The following is a 19,010-nucleotide window of genomic DNA, read 5'->3' on the forward strand; positions in this document are numbered from 1 at the left end:
CACTTGCCGACCGCACACTCATACCGTGCGGCGCCAAAGTGGTAGCTGGTGGACCAGCGACGCAGATCTGTGTCGCCAGGTGCCTCCCTAATTAATCAGAAAAGGCCGCTCGCGCGAGCGGCCGTTTCCTGTTAGATCACGGAGCGGGTCTCCGTGAATAGCCTGCGAGACGCTGATCGCAGCTCGCAGACTAAATGTAAACGCAGGAGACATTTGCCTCCTTTGTTTACATTGTACGGCGCTTCTGCGCAGCAGCGCCGTAAGGCAGATCGGTGATCCCCGGCCAATCAGCGGCCGGGGATCGCCGCCATGTGACAGCGGACATCCTGTCACAGGCTGCACAGGACGGATAGCGTACTGTGCAGCCCCGATCACCGGGGGGACAGGTAGGAGAGGGAGGGGGGGGAATGTCGCCGCGGAGGGGGGCTTTGAGGTGCCACCCCCCGCAACATGCCACCAGCAGGAGCGATCAGACCCCCCCCCTGCACATCATCCCCATAGGGGGGAAAAAAGGGGGGCGATCTGATCGCTCTGCATGCCAGCTGATCTGTGCTGGGGGCTGCAGACCCACCCAGCACAGATCACAAAAATCAGCGCTGGTCCTTAAGGGGGGGTAAAGGGTGGGTCCTCAAGTGGTTAAACCTGACTCCACTCAGGTATACCAGCAATCCTGGGGGTGGTCACTCTCTTGAAAAAAATATTCACTCTAAGCCCTGTGGGGTGGTGGGATTCCACCTTGGATTAGGTGTGTGAGAACTCCCTCACTAAGGAGCAGGGGGAGTAAGGTACAGCAGGAGGTAAAGAGGCGCCCAGTGGGTTTATAAAACACTGTAAAACCAATCAAATTTAAAAGGGTAGGTGGCTTACCTCATAGACAACAACTCACTTAAGATAAAACAGTTTAATAGTAATAAGCAATAAGCAGTTTAATAGTAATAAGCATTATTACTATTAAACTGTTCTATCTTAAAGAGAACCAGAGACAAAGCATCCTCATGTATTTTATTACATTTATCAGTGGGAACATGACAGTAAACACCTACCCTGCTTTTAGTTTCGTTCTTATCTGCTTAATTAGTCTATTAGCAGCTGTGATAAGAATCCCCGACTGGCTCAGTCTAGGTTTGACCTGGAATCAATATAGCTGAGTCACTCTTCTGTGGAGTCTTTTCAAGCCCAAGCCTGCCCCCTCCTGGCTCAGCTTTCCTGCTTTGCATACTGAGAGCTCTGATGATATGGGAGGGGCTGCTGCTGCTGTGAATCTCTGAAATAGACAAGTGTGCCTGAAATATGATCTGTGTGCTCTGTGTGCACTCTGCATAGATGATGATGATGACTGCAGTTTCATTCCTATGAGAGACACTTCCTACAGGCAGCTGCACATCATACCAAAATGAAAGCACACAGATGAAAGGCTGCAGCAGCCTTTCTCATATAGCCTAAATAGCAGCCTAGTCTCATATAGCCTAGACAGCACATCCAAGACAACTCATAACCCGGAAGCAGAAGGGATACGAGCCGGCAGCCATATTTGATTTTTCCTGGAGCAATAATGGATAAAAAACACTAAAAAAGGCACACCAGAGCAGCGAAATTATCAGGTAGAGCATTTATTCTTTACAAGCTATCGACTGATATGTTTATTTTGTGTGAAACGTTCATCTCTGGTTCCCTTTAAGTGAGTTGTCATCTATGAGGTAAGCCACCTCACCCTTTTAAATTTTATTGGTTTTAAAGTGTTTTATAAACCCACTGGGCGCCTCTTTACCTCCTGCTGATCATATGCTGTGGGCCATATGAGGGAGATATGTCAGCTTCATCACTAGGGTCAAATGGAGAAAAGTCCACACGATTTGTCCCCAAAGATAGTGCTCATTGGTGCTGGATCCATTCAGCCAGGCCACAGTTCAGATAAGGAAGGAGATCTGCAAACTTGGTGAAGTACTAAAAGCCAGTATGTTATTCAAAAAATCGGACCCAAATCAATGCTTACACAGGAACAACTAGTTCTAATTAACTTAGTTAAGTTAGGTAGGACTAATTGCTCCTGCGGAAGCATGGTTTTATGTCTGACCTTTTCAATAAGATACCAGCTTTAAGTACTTTACCGATTTTGCGGATCTGCTTCCTTATTCTTCATCACAAGGGTAATGGTAGTGGCCCATCATCCTCTGGGTGCCTTGGTGAAGACCCATAGCTGCTTAGACTCTGGGCCGTGGGGTGCCCACACTAACCATGGGTGCAAGGATCAACAATGCTCTTATCAATGAGACCAAAGCAACGTGGTGGATATATGGCAGACTATGTGATAGAAACATCTAACAATGGCAGCTCCTGTATTTCTATAGTACATAGTTTTGCTTTAAATGATATCAGTGGCAGCTCCAGTATTTTTTTGGGGGGGTTGATATGCAGGTGCTGGACCAACTTCTGGGGTAGCTGATGACCGCGGCAAAAAAATGGGCGTGGCTATAACCTGCGGCGCACGAAGCAAAAAAAATTGGGTGTGGCCATGACTGGATGAGGGCGGTGCTAACTGTAATTTAAAATGAACCCGAGGTGAGAGTGATATGAAGGCTGCCATATGTATTTCCTTTTAAACAATACTAGTTGCCTGGCAGCCCTGCTGATCTATTAGGCTGCAGTAGTGAACTGAATTACACCAGAAATGCAGCTACTCTTGTCAGTTCTGACAATATTGTCAGAAACCCCTGACCTGCTGCATGCTTGCTCAGGGTCTATGGTTGAAAGAATTGGAGGGAGAGGACCAGCATGGCAGCCAGGCAACTGGTATTGCTTAAAAGGAGATAAATATGTCAGCCTCAATATTATTCTAACCACGGGTTCCCTTTAAAAGTGCAATGCAAAGACAGTGGGCCCAAGTTTTGGTGACCCTTTCCCCAGAACATTCACATAATTGTGCAGGTTTTTTCCAGAAAGTACACGTAATATGAGCAGATTTGCCCAGAAAATACGTTCAATCATGTGGCAGATTTGACAAGAAAATAAGTTCAATCATGTCGTCAGATTGGACTAAAAAATACGTTCAATCATGTCAGCAGATTTGACCAGAAAATACATGCAATCATGGCAGATTTGACCAGAAAATACGTGCAATCATGTGGCAGACTAGACCAGAAAATATGTGCAATCATGTGGCAGATTTGACCAGAAAACACTTCAATCATGTGGCAGATTTGCCCAGAAAACATTTCAATCATGTGGCAGACTTGAGCAGAAAATACACCTGCTAATAAAAAATTTTTTTAAAAAAAACATTTACTCACCTGCAGCAGACCTCCTGTCCCGACCTCCGTCCGGCGCGCAGCTCCCACGATCCTCTGCAGCCAGCAACTGAAACTCCCAAAGTCTCCAGAGCAGAGCTTCAGACATTTTACTATAGCCCTGCTCTGCCACTGCGGTGAACTGACACGGCATCTATTAGATGCCGAAAGTCAGTTCACGCTGGGGTGTGCTACGGGAAAATGGCGCCCAAAGCCCTGCACTGCACTGCAGACTCAGTCTCCAGAGCAGGGCTTCAGAAGCCATTTTACCGTAGCCCTGCTCTGCCGCTGCCTGAGTTGCTTGAATGCTTGAACAATTTTAGGGGGTGCTTCAGCAGCAAAAGCCCACCCCCCTCCCCCCCGGCACCGCCACTGAATGATAGATGTACATATAACACGCATATGCTACATCGACAACACATTGCTGCTCAATCCACACGGCAGTTAAAAAACCCATTGCTGGTTTTGTTTCTCTTCAGACAAATGTAGACCCCTCCTGGTATGAATGAAGGTGAATTTGGTGAATTTCCAACATGTAATGTCCACCTATTCTTTAACTATTGGCATGAAAATCCATTTTAAAACATACCATTATTGTCATTTAGTAGAGGGGCTCACTGTCTAATCCCTACCATGCTCATATGTCTATATTGTGTAGTGCAGTGTTCCCCAACCCTGTCCTTGATGCCCACCAACACTGCATGTTTTGTATAAATCCACAGAGGTAGTTAATCAGCTCTGCTGCAACAATTACCCCACCTGTGGTTGCGTGTGGTTTCCTGCAAAACATGTTCTGTTGGTGGGCCTTGAGGACAGGGTTGGGGAACTTTGGTGTAGTGTACGTATTGTAGTCTAGATCCAATTTAGGGGGAAGTCAATTAACTTATCTGTATGTTTTTGGGATGTGGGAGGAAACCGGAATGCCCAGAGGAAACCCACAGACACAGGGAGAACATACAACTTTTTGCATATAGTGCACTGGCTGGGATTCGAAACCAGGTACCTAAATCTTCAAGGCTAACCACTACGCCACCCTGCTGCCCCACAGTGGCGTGAAAAAGACAAAGTCATGTTTGCATCTCTTTCAATTATGAACTTTTGGTCACCTGGATAAGCTTGAGGCTCCACTGCCTGGAAAGACATGGCGAACCCAGTCCTAAAATCCCTAAAATCGGAGAAAAATTTCACTGTGACACTGGAATTCGTGATAAGGATGGGCCGAGGACGATTGCTTCCGCAGAATTTCCCTAAAACAGAAATACAAACAGAAAGTCATTAAAGGCAATTTTCAGGAATCTATGTTTTGTTTTTGTTTTTTACTCATCTTATGATTTATTTTTTCTTGGCCCCTATTCAATTAACTTTTCTCTTGAGCTTTCCCCCAGAAAATAACTGAAAAAGTACTAAAAAGAAAAATCCTAAAATTAGGTATAGAAGCAACATTGAGTTTTCCTTACTTGCTGGGGTCTTAAAAGATGTCTATGGGTAGAGCCACACTCAGGGCTTATTCACACTGCAGGCGTTTTTGTTATTTTTTAAGCAAGAGCGATTTTTCAAAATCGCCCTGAAAGTGCTTACACAATAGTTATCTTGATTGTTATCTTGAAATGTACTTTCCATGGTGGAAGCATAGAACATAGTTTTATATCGCGATAAGAGAATAAAAAAGTACTTATATACACATCTATAGAGTTGGATATGCATATGAAGCATCCAGAATCTGAAGCAAAGAAGGAAGATATTCTTATGCTTTAACCTCCCTGGCGGTAAGCCCGAGCTGAGCTTGGGCTAAGCGACCGTGGAGGATTTCTCAGGCCCTGGTGGGCTGATTTGCATAATTTTTTTTTGTTACACACAGCTAGCACTTTGCTTGCTGCATGTACTACACGATCGCCGCCGCTAGCACTTTGCTTGCTGCATGTACTACACGATCGCCGCCGCTCTGCGACGATTCGCCGCTACCCGCCGCGCCACCCCCCCACCCCTTGCGCAGCCTGGCCAATCACTGCCAGGCAGCGCTAAGGGGTGAATCGGGACTCCCTCCGACGCCATGATGTGGATGACGTCGATGACGTCATCCCAATCGTCGCCATGGCGACGGGGGAAGCCAAACAGGAAATCCCATTCTGATTCCATTCTGCAATGGAGCTGCAGGCACAGTGGTGGTGGAGTGCAGGACATCGGGTACCCTGTCGACCCTGTGGTGGGGAGGCTCTGGCAGCGGTCGAGGAGAGCATGGGTCCAATGGCTGCTGGGGCAGTGTGTTGCCGGTGTCAGTATCTGGTGGCCAAAGGGGGCAGCATGGCCAGTAACCCGATGGCTGATGCGGCCCTCAAACAGATCCAGGAGCTGCCTTGCCCGGAGCAGTGGACCAGCTCCCATGTGCATTGGAGGGCTGGGAGCAGCAGCGTGGCACTAGCTCTGGCCTCTCACTGGGACTCCATGGCTGAGGCTCCACGTGGCCCCGGACGGCTGAGTGCACTGTGGGAGGCTCCATGTGGCTACAGCAGCTGGGAGCGGCAGAGAAGCTGTGTGGTCCTGTGTTGCCCTGCTGCCAGCGGCTCCTGATCGGCGGCTCCTGCAGCAGCTGTCGCCTCCCTCCATGTGCCGTCCTCGTGGCTACAGCAGCTGGGAGCGGCAGAGAGGCTGTGTGGGTTGTTCTGCCTCCCTCCCTCGCGGTGGCCGGAACAGACATGGCCAGTGGGCCTAGCGGGCTGAAGGCAGCGGTGGAAACTGCCTCTGGAGTGGCCGGAGAGCCGCTATCGCAGCGAGTAGCTCCTCCACGTGGGTGGCCGGGCAGGAAGCAGCGGCGAGTGGGTCAGCTGTAGGAGGCAGTACAGCGGAGCGGGGCCCGACCAGCTGCAGCCCGCTGGCAAAATCCGCCAAGGGGGCAGCATCCGCATCAACACGTGGGGTCAGCCAGCTGGTCCTCAGAGCGAGCGCTGGGAAGCCGGAGCCCAGAGAGCGACCGCACTGCACCGCACCGCTGAAGGTGCTGGAAGGAGCCTCTGTGGTGAGCCATGGCCAGGCGGGGATCCAGGGAGAGGAGAAAAAAAAGAGGTAATTGCCGGAGCCCTGTGGCCGTGGCTTCCTATCCAGGCGCCATCTTAGAATCAGATGTAAGAAGACATTTTTGTTTGTATTGTTTTTGTACAATTTTTATGGGAACAAGAATCACCGACACAGGAGAAGACAAGTCAATGCTCCAACTGGCAGAAAAACAACATCTATTCAGAAATAGACTTAAGGTAGCCATACACTGGTCGATTTGGCATTAGATCGACCAGCTGACAGATCCCTATCTGATCGAATCTGATCAGAGAGGGATCGTATGGCTGCCTTTACTGCAAACAGATTGTGAATCGGTTTCAGCCTGAAACCGATCACAATCTGTTGAGCTGCTCCTGCCACCTGTCCCCCCCCCCCATACATTACCTGAAGTTGGCTCCGGGTCCTCTTCTCCGCGCTGCACGCATCCCAGCATCCTGCACCGCATCCCAGCGTACACTGTGTCACTCCGTGACCAGGAAGTTTAAATAGAGCGCCCTCTATTTGAACTTCCTGGTCACTGCAGTGACACAGGAAGTTAATGTACGCTGGGATGGAAGCAGGAACAAAGCGGAGAAGACGCGGAGAAGATGCCCGGGAGCCAGCGTCAGGTAATGTATACCTGATCGGATCGGCCGCCGCTAGCGACGCGTTCCCTACCCGCGGGCGGGCGACGGTATTTTTCCGCATGGCGCGATCAACGGACCGATCCGATTTCGGGAGAAAATCGGATCAGCAGGTGCGTTTAGCGTGAACGATTGGCAGCAGATTCGATCCCAGTGATCGAATCTGCTGTCGAAACGGCCGCAAATCGGGCCAGTGTATGGCCAGCTTTAAAGTGACACTTGATTTTTTTTTTCTCTCAGACTACAAATGAAAGATTTTTTTTTTTATTATTTATGACTGCTGATCTCAGTTTTTTGGTTGTTGAAAAAACTACTACTGTCTTCTTATACAGAATTTAATAAACTGTTATGCCAAGAAGGAAAAAAAAGAAGAATGCACTAGTGAAGATTCAAGTAGTGAAGATTCAAGAGTTTTTTGTTTGTTTTTAATTTTTGTTATGAGAAGCTAAAGGAGTAATGAAGACACAGATATAGCAGCTGCCATGTTTAGATGTAACGGATGAATATTCAGAAGATCATTAAACAATAAGGTTTTTAATTTTTATAGTTCCAGCCTCAAGGAGGGAAATCTCTACTTATTTTTTGAGGCTAGATCCTATTAAGAAGCGTCAATAGTCTCTATTTTTGTGATGACATTATACTAAGAAGGTTTGACAACAGAAGAATTGAAAATGTTGCTACTGAAGCTTGGAAATCACAAAAGATAATCTCTTTTTGTCTGAACCAAAGAAGACTCCAAACAAGCATACCTTGCAGGCACTCAGAAGAAACCCGCTAAGATAAGCGATGAAAGCCACATGCTAGAAGACTATGCAAAGATATCAACATGAAGACAAGCCCTTGAAAGAGGCTATGTTATAAGAAGCTCTGATCTGAAAACAGCTGAAGAAGAAACAATTGGAACTGGAGTAACCAGAGAAGTGTGAGGACTAAAGGGCACTTTTACTTCTTTAACAACTCCGACCACTGGTTGACGCACCAGCTGAGAGAAGATCGAGACAGCACTAAGAGAAAGTGGGCCTGAAGGAATACAAGAAAAGAAGACCAGTCAGAAGAGGACATCAGGTTAAAAGAAAAATGAGATTATCAGGTGAGTGAAGAAATGAGCATTAGAAGATGAAGATGGAGATATTCAGTTTTTATAAACAAATTAGATAAACTAGAAGAGGACAATATTTTTGACATAGAAAATACTGGAAGATGAGTGAAAGAAGGTTTTGATAGACATTTGAAAGTACAATAGAGACTGTTACATCAAATCAAGATTTCAAGATCAAGACTAAGATGTTAAGAACATCCAGTTATAGAAGACGACAGCCAATGTAAGGATTTTTTTTAAATGACTGATAAATATATATAGATATTCTATTTTTGATTCCATATACAAAGAAGATGTGTAAGATATAGATTTTTCGACCTATGCAGCGATATACTGCCATGCTACAAATAGAAAAGCAGATACAATAAAAGACTTTAAAAGAAAATAAAGACTTATGAGAAGTTACAGGAAGAAAGCCATACTACAGGAGAAACAAGGAGATAACTGTTCACAATAATGACATACAGCAATCAAGCTGGCACTACATTCTATGTACAAGATGATTAAAGGCCTAGTATAAAGAATGAAGCCTGAATTGATGAAGACTTTTAAATACATGAAGGAGAAATGAAGTTATGTACACCAAGAGACAGGAAGAGAAAATCCATGCCTTAGGTAATCGACTGATGAAGTTCAAGACTAACAGTTTCAAGTTGATACTCTATTCAAGAAGTGTGACGCTGAGGACAACAGATTAGTAAAGTGATGAACAGATTACAAGGGAAAATGTTTTTCTACATGGACAAGGACTTACGGATGTCAAACTATGATAAAAGCCACGACACACATGAAGCAACAAATGAAGACATGTATGCATGTATGCTACTGATGGATTCCAATACACAGCTTAAACGTAACCGTTTTTTATTTCAGAAGAAGAAAATGAACACTTTTCAAAGAGAAGGCATATCTCAACTTTTACAGAAAATGGATAATACTACTTTGATTTTTAAAAGACAAACTAAGATGAACTTAAGAAAAGGCATAAGTAAGAAGAGAAGGAACCTGCTGTTATAAGTTTGAACACTAGAGCAAACTAGTAAGAATGCACCCAGCACCATATGGCATCAGCTTATATTTTTTTTATTTTTGAACCACAAGTGGGAAGGTAGGTAGTTAGTGTTTTTTTTATGCTGAAATTTCACCAGAATGTTGCATATTACTTTTTTGTGTTTTCCTTTTCTCTCCTCTTCCCTTTTATTTTATTTTTTCTCATAGGTGCTGAGAACAATACCAATTATTCGCAAAAATACCGATACAATGGTGTTTGCTGTACCTGATACATTTGATGATAAAAGCTGAACTTCACAACCTACAAGGAAGACTTCAAAATAAATTGAACTTGATGCATCAACAGTATGCCAAGCGCCTGAACAAGATTGACTGCTGGATTTGCTCATACAGCCTTTACAGGGCTTCCTAGACATTTTAAGAGTTGGAAGCCGGAGTGCCCGAGGGAGACCCGCACGGACACGAGGAGAACATACAATCGCCTTGTAGATGTTGACCTAGCTGGTATTCGAGCCAGGGACCCAGTGCTGCAAGGCGAGAGCATTAACCCCTAACACCACTGTGCTGCTCAAGTGAAGTTAAAGTAAATATTCTTCAGAAACGTTCAAATATGCAATACATGGACAATTGAAAGAGAAGATCCAATTTCCAGAATAAAGGACAGTCTAATATTTGTTTGCATCCCAAGAGAGATGAAAGATATCCTAAATTATGAAAAGATATAATCCGCAACGGACTATCGTAAATCTGCTCATAGCTCTGCATTGTGAATGGGAAACTGTACTAAATTGCAACCAGACTGATAAGGAGAACAATACAAAGATCTCTTTGAAAATACAACTTGAAGATAGCCGTTGTTACTCATCCTTCTCAAGTTTCAAGAAAGTATCCTGGGACAAATGAAATTGCCTTATGACTGGTTCTAGCATACAAGTTATTGCCTGATGGTGGAAAAGGAAAGTGCACCATAACAAGAGGAACACCCGCTACAAGACTTGAAGAGCAAGAACAGCTTAAATATCAATTAAAGTGAACCTAAAGTCGGCCCAAAAAAATGAGATTAACTCACCTGGGGCTTCCCTCAGCCCCCTGCAGCCAATCGGTGCCCTCGCAGATCCGCTCCGATGGTCCAGGACCCGCCGGCGAACACTTCTGGTTTGGCCGTCACAGGCCGACAGGCATGGGAACGCGAGTGATTGTTCGCGTTCCCAGCCTGTATATTGCCCCCTATGCTGCTATTGCGGCCTCCTGACCATCCTGAGAGGGGGGCTGAGGGAAGCCCCAGGTGAGTTTATCTCATTTTTTTGGGCAGACTTTAGGTTCACTTTAAATACCTAATCCGTATATATACAAGAGAAGTACTGAAGAAACTAAGAGAGAGTGAAACGTCTTCAAGTGCCATGGTATGCAAAGACTGTTGTATACACCAGACTTATAGATGCAAGATGACCAACTCAGAAAATAGAGTTATTTGCGGGCCAATTTGATAATATTAAAGATGAAATGTTCTAAACAACCTGAACTGTCAATAATGCGTTAAAGTGGCAGACTTAATTGCTAGTAAAACACTGGACTGGTACTAGATTGCTGTAAAGCAGCACAAGGGGGGATCCGATCATGCTATCAGGAGAACAGCATGTTGTAACTTTCGATACAAGAATTACAGCGACTTGACTGAAAGCTATCTGAACCATATGATACCTCTTAAAGAAGTTTCCAGAAAAGAAAATTCTGAACGACTACTGATTCCAATACTAACGAATGATTGGTGTGGAGAACTACTTTAATCAGAGAGAAAATCTACACATGACATAGCCAGGATCAAGCGTGTAACTGCATTAAGTATTGCTGTGAGAAGAGACTGTGCTTAACAAGAAACCCGTTATAACAAACTTAAAGAGAATCTGTACTCTAATATTCTTACAATAAAAAGCATACCATTCTATTCATTATTTTCTCCTGTGCCCCTCTGTGCTGTTTCTGCCACTCTCTGCTGCAATCCTGGCTTGTAATTAACAGTTTTAGGCAGTGTTTACAAACAAACTAACCAGCTTCTAATAGGCTCAGCTAAGCATAGTGTGTGAGTCATTCAGAGTGTGCAGGGGGCCTGCAGAGGGTGTGTATCGCTTCTACCAATCACAAGCAGACCTGCACATTCCACACAATCAAGCCTTAGCCCGACAAACAGGACAGAGGAAAGATACATTGATTTATTACAGAGACAGTGCAGTTAGGAAAGACTGCAGTAAGCCAGAGCAGATTAGAACAGGCATAGGAACTTATAGGATAGAAGAACTAAGGCTGAAAAATTTGTTACAGAGTCTCTTTAATCTACAGAATAATCCATCACATTTTACTTTTTGAGAAAATAAACATGCCAAGATTTACATTCACGAATGCAGACAGGCTACAACATAAGTTTCAAGAGACTTTTAAATCAGTGAATTAGGGACGATTAGAAGTGGTTCAATAAGGCTGGCATGTGTGTCATACAAAAGAAAAAACCTTTTACCAACAAATTCCCAAAAATACAAAGTTTAATCTCTATTATTAATGTTGAATAATCATAAATGTTAAAAAGAACATTAAAAGCGCATGGGATGGCCACCTTTTAAATCAGAGGTAAAGATTCTGACCAATTCAAGAGAATTACTCCATAATACTGGAAACATGAAGTGGAGAAGCAACTTTAATAATGAGATGTTAATACATATGCTTTATTGAGAACATATTTGAAAACAGCTACTGCAATTAGCTAGCTTGCAATTTGAATTGCTAAAGATCTTTTCAATGCTTACATTTTTGATATGATATCTATATTTAAATAGAAAGATGACATTATTTTATGGGATCCTGCTAGCAAACTACACACACTACTACATACCATTTGTGAAAAAAAAAAAAACCCTGTGGTATAAGAAAGATGTAATTAACTGTATTAATACTAACCAACTAATTAACCTGTTGTAAGCTAACAATAAAACTTTGAACGCATTGTGCTCCAAATAATCTATGGGCAACATGAGCGGCATAATTCCTGTTTATACATCTTGAACTTTAAGTTTTACCACATGACTTAACAAAAATTAGCTAGAATTTTCCTACACATCTACACAAGCTACCACAGTGATAGAAACTACAGATTCAAGGGTGAATCCATACATATGTCATATACAAAGACTATAGCCAAATCCAGACCAGCAAAATATGTTTATTAGAGAAAATATTAATCTTATTGTCAGTCTGGCAACACAGCTGACAATGCCATTTAATGAATGAAAGATTGCATTAATTTTAATTTTGATTATAGATTTTTTTTTCCGGAGGAATATGAAAAAAAAAAACGGAGATCGCTAACCATCTGCCATCATTTTCCTGCAAGGGGGTATGTCAGAATTCTAGCAGTTTATTTATGCAGGAAAAGCTGTCATATGTGTATGTTTTAAGTTGTAATGTTCTATGCAAAATGTCATTGTAAACTGTAAAGTTAGAGTACTTCTTTAAAATTTTGCTCTGGGACATCTCAGCATATTCCAGGCAGTAAAACTCATAATTATTAGATTATTTTAGTTACAGAAGCGAAAACATTTTTGTTTATAGTACAAGGATCTATTAAATGTCAAGGTTAGACAGCGCAGTATGTGAAGAAAAGAAAGAAGTTTAAAAAATCACATTACTGCAGCAATCATATATGTGTATTTGCTCAGTTATTACCTTCTAAAGAAAGAAATAGTTATTGTTAAACCCTATAAATACATATAATATAATTTAATACTTTGAAATACATTTAAATGCTGGATTCTGCAGTGAAAGTTTCAAAACACATTAGATGTGTTCCACAAGGATGTTTTGACTATGAATATCCTTTAGAATGTAAACAACTTTGCAAGGTTTTTTCTATTGTCCCATATTTAGGACAATTATGCCACCTGGCGGTTTCATAGTCTTATAATTAATATTATTAAAACGGCTTGTTATTTACATGATTAAATTATGACCTCTGCCTGTGGAAAATATTAAATTTATTTATTTGTAAGAGATAAATTTATAGAACAGGATTTTAAATTATTAAATTTTAATGTGCAATTATATCTTATATGATTAATTGTATTAAAGGGAAGGTTCAGGGACTATGAAAAAAAAAATCCTCATCTACTTACCTGGGGCTTCCTCCAGCCCATGGCAGGCAGGAGGTGCCCTCGGCGCCGCTCCGCAGGCTCCCGGTAGTGGTCTCCGGTGGCCGACCCGACCTGGCCAGGCCAGCGGCCAGGTCGGGCTTCTTCTGCGCTCCATTGTGCGTTTCACGCCAGCGCGCTGACGTCATCGGACGTCCTCCGGGCTGTACTGCGCAGACTCAGTAGTTCTGAGCCTGCGCAGTACAGCCCGGAGGACGTCCGATGACGTCAGCGTGCCGCTGTGAAATGCAAAATGAAGCGCAGAAGAAGCCCACCTGGCCGCCGACCTGGCCAGGTCGGGTCGGCCACCGGAGACCACCAGGAGCCTGCGGAGTGGCGCCAAGGGCACCTCCTGCCTGCCACGGGCTGGAAGAGGCCCCAGGTAAGTGGATGAGGATTTTTATTTTTTTTCATAGTCCCTGAACCTTTCCTTTAAGAAGGATTATACAATAAGCTTTATATTAAATAAGTATATTGGGGGAAGCCCTGTATGTTTCAATAAGCCTTAAATTGCTGTAGACTTTTTACTGGGTCAACCTGGCCAATTTTTCGTTTTGGAAAAGGACAGACATATTCCAAACTAATTAGCAGGACACATTATCAGAAATGCGTCATAAATGACATTGTTTAATGTTGGAAAGTCCAAATGTCTGGTGCAAATAAGTCAACCAGCAGACAAGATGGCTGGTGACGTCCATTTTTAATTAACTGCGTCACAAATGACCTAATCAAATGTCAATATGAATAAACAAAAATCTGTTATGGTTATTTTAAATGTCAGCTATTTACCGTATTCAAAACAAAGATAACATTTGACGCACGGAAGTTTCAGCCAATCAGAACCTGGGATTTAGGGAAATTCCAGATTAGGCAGCCAGTGCTGCTCGGATACCACTTTTCACTATCTGGATGTAATTCGGATCCAGATACCCCTCTATACGATCTGAGTCGGATATCCGACCTCAGTATCCGGCCGGATTCAGATATCCGGATAGAACACCGGAAGTGTCCTGAAAATGGCAAAAAACACTCTCTCTCAGCCTTCGAAAGGGATTTTTACCATTGAAGGTGATTTTAGCTTTTGCTCGGATATCTGAACTAACTATCCGCCAGGATTTCGGATTCCAGATGGGAAATCTAAGTTTGCTCGGATAGTCAATTCGGATTTTAAAAAATATCCGAATTGCTATTCAAAGTTCAGATAGTGGAAAAAGTTTGGATTATCTGCGTAGTTCGGATATCCGGAATCCGGACGAGCACCACTGTAGGCAGCCATATTGCATCCAATCACTTTAAAAGTAGGAGCTGAAAGCTCATAATTTGCACTAGCCTACCAATCTCCTGAAAAGACACATGAGGCAGAAGCTACCTTCCCACACGTGGTTCTAGATGCTGAAGAGATGACAGAGAAGGGGTAATATGCTTAATATTCTGGTGATTTACTTTATTAATTTTTCAGCATTAAGTTCTGTTAAGATGTTAGCAAGAGGTTTTTTAGAAGCTATTTTTTATGCTATTTCTTTAAAGAGGAGCTGTTAGGTATAGGGTCTCAGAGAAAAAAAAAACACATATCAGTAGATAAATAATGGCTGTACTTACATAACATATGCATTACACTGTCCATGTTTTGATTTCAGTAAATTTTTATATAGTATATACAGATATTTATGTTTCTGAAAGTTCTTGACAGGTACCATCTTTGACTGTCTTGTCTGAAGCCAATCGTGATGTAAATATCCTCCCTTACCCTGCTTCCACTCTTCCTCACGATTTAGTATGCATTAGCCCTCACAACTCCCATCCCTCAGAAACTCCCACCAAGCTGCAGATCTCTTCATGCCTCACCCCCCCCCCCCCCGCAGAAACAGGTGCGGATGTCTGTCTGCCCCTCCCCTCCCCCCCCGCAGAAACAGGTGCGGATGTCTGCCCTACAACCCACCCCAGAGACAGGTGTGGATGTCTGCCCAACAACCCCCCCCCCCCCCAGAAACAGGTGCGGATGTCTTCTCACCCCAAAAAGCTAACACAGAGAGAAAGAGAGCAGGAGCAGAGAGAGAGATCTCCACACTTCCAGCGCCACCACCGCAGTTTCCTCTGTCACCGTGCATCTCTCTCTCTACTGCTGGCGTCTCTCACATGTGACTCGCCGGAAAGTTACCAGCGAGTCACATGATAGGAATCACGAGCAGTAGAGAAAGAAATGCACGGTGACAGAGGAAACTGCAGTGCGCGGCGCTGGAAGTGTGGACATGCACTCTGCTCCCGCTCTCTCTCTCGGTGTTAGCTTTTTGGGATGAGAAGGCATCCGCACCTGTTTCTGCGGGGGGAGAAGAATATTGCACAGGCTTCTGCTGGGGGCGGGGGAGGATGAGAGCTGACAGGGGACAGCATTCAATCAGAGAGGAAGCAGCCAATCAGGCTGCAGTAAAGAATTAGGGAGGCATAGGGAAATGAAGGGGAGGACCAGGGAGGGCAGTAGAGAGAAAAAAAACTCCTAGCATGCTCTGCAACTTCTGTTTTGTGGCCTGCATACTCCTTGGCAGCTTGGGGAAAAAGACGATTGCTATTCAGCTGACAAAAAAGTAAGATCGATTTTTAACTTCAGTATTGCCTTTTTGGCTACCTTCCAAACTATTTAACACAGGAGAATAGAGATTTATATTTGCTTATTTTGCCTAACAGTTAGTCTTTAAGAAGATTACTACAAGTTTTACCCAGCTATTGATACAGATGAGACTACTTTTGATCTTATTCTACATAACAGTTGTGTTATGTAGAATAAGATCAAAAGTAGTCTCATCTGTATCAATAGCTGTGTAAAACTTGTAGTAATCTTCTTAAAGAAACAGCATAAAAAATAGCTTCTAATAAAACTTCTTGCTAACATCTTAACAGAACTTAATGCTGAAAAATTAATAACGTAAATCACCAGAATATTAAGCATATTACCCCTTCTCTGTCAACTCTTCAGCATCTAGAACCACGTGTGGGAAGGTAGCTTCTGCCTCGTGTGTCTTCTCAGGAGATTGGTAGGCTAGTGCAAATTATGAACTTTCAGCTCCTACTTTTAAAGTGATTGGATGCAATATGGCTGCATAATCTGGAATTTCGATAAATCCCAGGTTCTGATTGGCTGAAACTTGTGCGTCAAACATTATCTTTGTTTTGAATACTGTAAATAGATTACATTTAAAATAACCATAACAGATTTTTGTTTATATATATTGACATTTGATTAGGTCATTTGTGACGCAGTTAATTAAAAATGGACGTCACCAGACGTCTGCTGGTTGAGTTATTTGCCCCAGACATTTGGACTTTCAACCATTAAACAATGTCATTTATGACGCATTTCTGATGTGTCCTTCTGCTAATTAGTTTGGAATATGTCTGTCCTTTTCCAAAACGAAAAATTGGCCAGGATGACCCAGTAAAAAGTCCACAGCAATTTAAGGCTTATTGAAACATACAGGGCTTCCCCCAATATACTTATTTAATATAAAGCTTATTGTATAATTCTTCTTAATACAATTAATCATATAAGATATAATTGTACATTAGAATGTAATAATTTAAAATCCTGTTCTATAAATGTATCGCTTACAAATAAATAAATGTAATATTTTCCACCGGCAGAGGTCATCATTTAATCATGTAAATAACAAGCCGCATTAATAATATTAATTATAAGACTATGAAACCGCCTAAATATGGGACAATAGAAAAAACCTTGCAAAGTTGTTTACATTCTAAAGGACATTCATAGTCAAAACATCCTTGTGGAACACATCTAATGTGTTTTGAAACTTTCACTGCAGAATCCAGCATATAAATGTATTTCAAAGTATTAAATTATATTATATGTATTTATAGGGTTTAACAATAACTATTTATTACTTTAGAAGGACTGTATTAATAATATTTATATGTAATAACTGAGCAAATATACATATATGATTGCTGCAGTAATGTGATTTTTTAAACTTCTTTCTTTTCTTTACATACTGCGCTGTCTAACCTTGACATTTAAAAGATTCTTGTACTATAAACAAAAATGTTTTCGCTTCTGTAACTAAAATAATCTAATAATTATGAGTTTCACTGCCTGGAATATGCTGAGATGTCCCAGAGCAATATTTTAACCTCCTTAACGGTAACTCCGTGCTACACATGGGGTAGCCGCCACGGAGGATCACATGGCCCCAGGACTTTAAAAAAAAAACTGGTGCAATAACGCTTTAGCTAGCGGTTCGCTAGCTAAGCGTATGCACAAAGTTGCTCCGGTCCCCCGCAATAACTTTTGGTATACGTACCCCCCAGCGTTCCCACTCCAGCGCAGCCGCCCAATCGGCTCCAGGCTTCGCGATGTCGCCAGTCGGGATTGCGGCTGACGTCATGACATCAATGACGTCATCTCCGATCGTCGCCATAGCAACGACGGAAGCGGATCGGGAAAATGTGCTTTTCGTGGGATCGTGGCAAGGTACTTATAGCCCACGGCGATCGGCGGGCATGGAGGGGACCGAAGCAACCTTGTACATACGCATAGTTAGCGAAATGCTTGCTAAAGTGTTTTTTAAAAAAATTGGGGGGCAAAAAACCTCCAGCCTCAGAAACTGCGTACCGCCAAGGGAGTTAAAGAAGTACTCTAACTTTACAGTTTACAATGACATTTTGCATAGAACATTAAAACTTGAAATATACACATATGTTTTTCCTGCATAAATAAACCGCTAGAATTCTGACAAAGCACGGGCGATTTTTCAAAATCGCCCTGAAAGCGCTTACACAACGATTCTCTATGAGATAGTTCATATCTAAGCGGTTCGTTTCTGATCTGTTTAGGTAAGCGGTGCTTGAGCCATTTTTGATGCGATTCTGCCTCAATAGAAGGTATAGGAAAAACGCAAACCGCTCACAAAACCACTTTGTGGAGCCATTGGCCTCAATTCACTAAGCTCATCTCCCGTCTTTAAAGAGGAACTGTAACGACAAAACGGCCCCTGGGGGGTACTCACCTCGGGTGGGGGAAGCCTCAGGATCCTAATGAGGCTTCCCACGCCGTCCTGCGTCCCTCGGGGGTCTCGCTGTAGCCCTCCGTACAGCCGTGATGCAATATTTACCTTCCTGGCTCCTGCGCAGGCGCTCTGATGGCTGTCGGCGCCGAAGTAGGCGAAAATACCCGATCGCCGTCGGGTCTGCTCTACTGCGCAGGCGCAAGTTTCCGGCGCCTGCGCAGTAGAGCGGACCCGACGGAGATCGGGTATTTCCGTCTATTTCCGTGCCGAAAGTCGCCACAGCGCCCCCGCTGGAGCCAGCAAAGGTAAATATTGAAGCTACAGTCGGCTCTGTCGCCGGCTGTTCGGAGGGCTGCAGCGAGACCCCCGTGGGACAGAGGACGGCGTGGGAAGCCTCATTAGGTTCCGGAGGCTTCCCCCACCCGAGGTGAGTACCCCCCAGGGGAGGTTTTTGTTGTTACAGAGTCTCTTTAATAACTCTTCTACAGTAGTTACCATGGTGATAAGGCATGTAGTATTCAGGAAACATTTTACCTCAGGCAAACCTAAAGTTAACTCTTCTGCCTTAAAGTTAACTCTTTAATCCTTAAAATAACTCCAGAGTTAAAGACAGGCTGTTCATTAACTGCGTGTGAAAATAACTACAGAGGAGGTAACTTAACTACAGAGGAGGTAACTTAACTACAGAGGAGGTAAATTAACTATAGAAGAGGTAACATAAGGAATGAAGAGATAAGATAACTCTCTTA

The 19,010-nt window shown here is 43.2% G+C and overlaps 1 protein-coding gene across 5 annotated transcripts in view; it reads right to left on the reverse strand.

Moving 5' to 3' along the window:
* Positions 1 to 19,010, reverse strand: part of LOC137539184 (ovochymase-2-like) — a 229,166-nt gene that overhangs the window by 136,076 nt on the left and 74,080 nt on the right. For all 5 annotated transcript variants that reach the window (XM_068261698.1, XM_068261699.1, XM_068261697.1 and 2 more), the window contains exon 10: positions 4,391 to 4,531. In XM_068261698.1, the coding sequence (XP_068117799.1) occupies positions 4,391 to 4,531 (141 nt within the window). The remainder of the gene's footprint in view (positions 1 to 4,390; positions 4,532 to 19,010) is intronic.

This window comes from Hyperolius riggenbachi, chromosome 11, assembly GCF_040937935.1.
Source record: "Hyperolius riggenbachi isolate aHypRig1 chromosome 11, aHypRig1.pri, whole genome shotgun sequence".
NCBI classification, from domain to species: Eukaryota; Metazoa; Chordata; class Amphibia; order Anura; family Hyperoliidae; genus Hyperolius; species Hyperolius riggenbachi.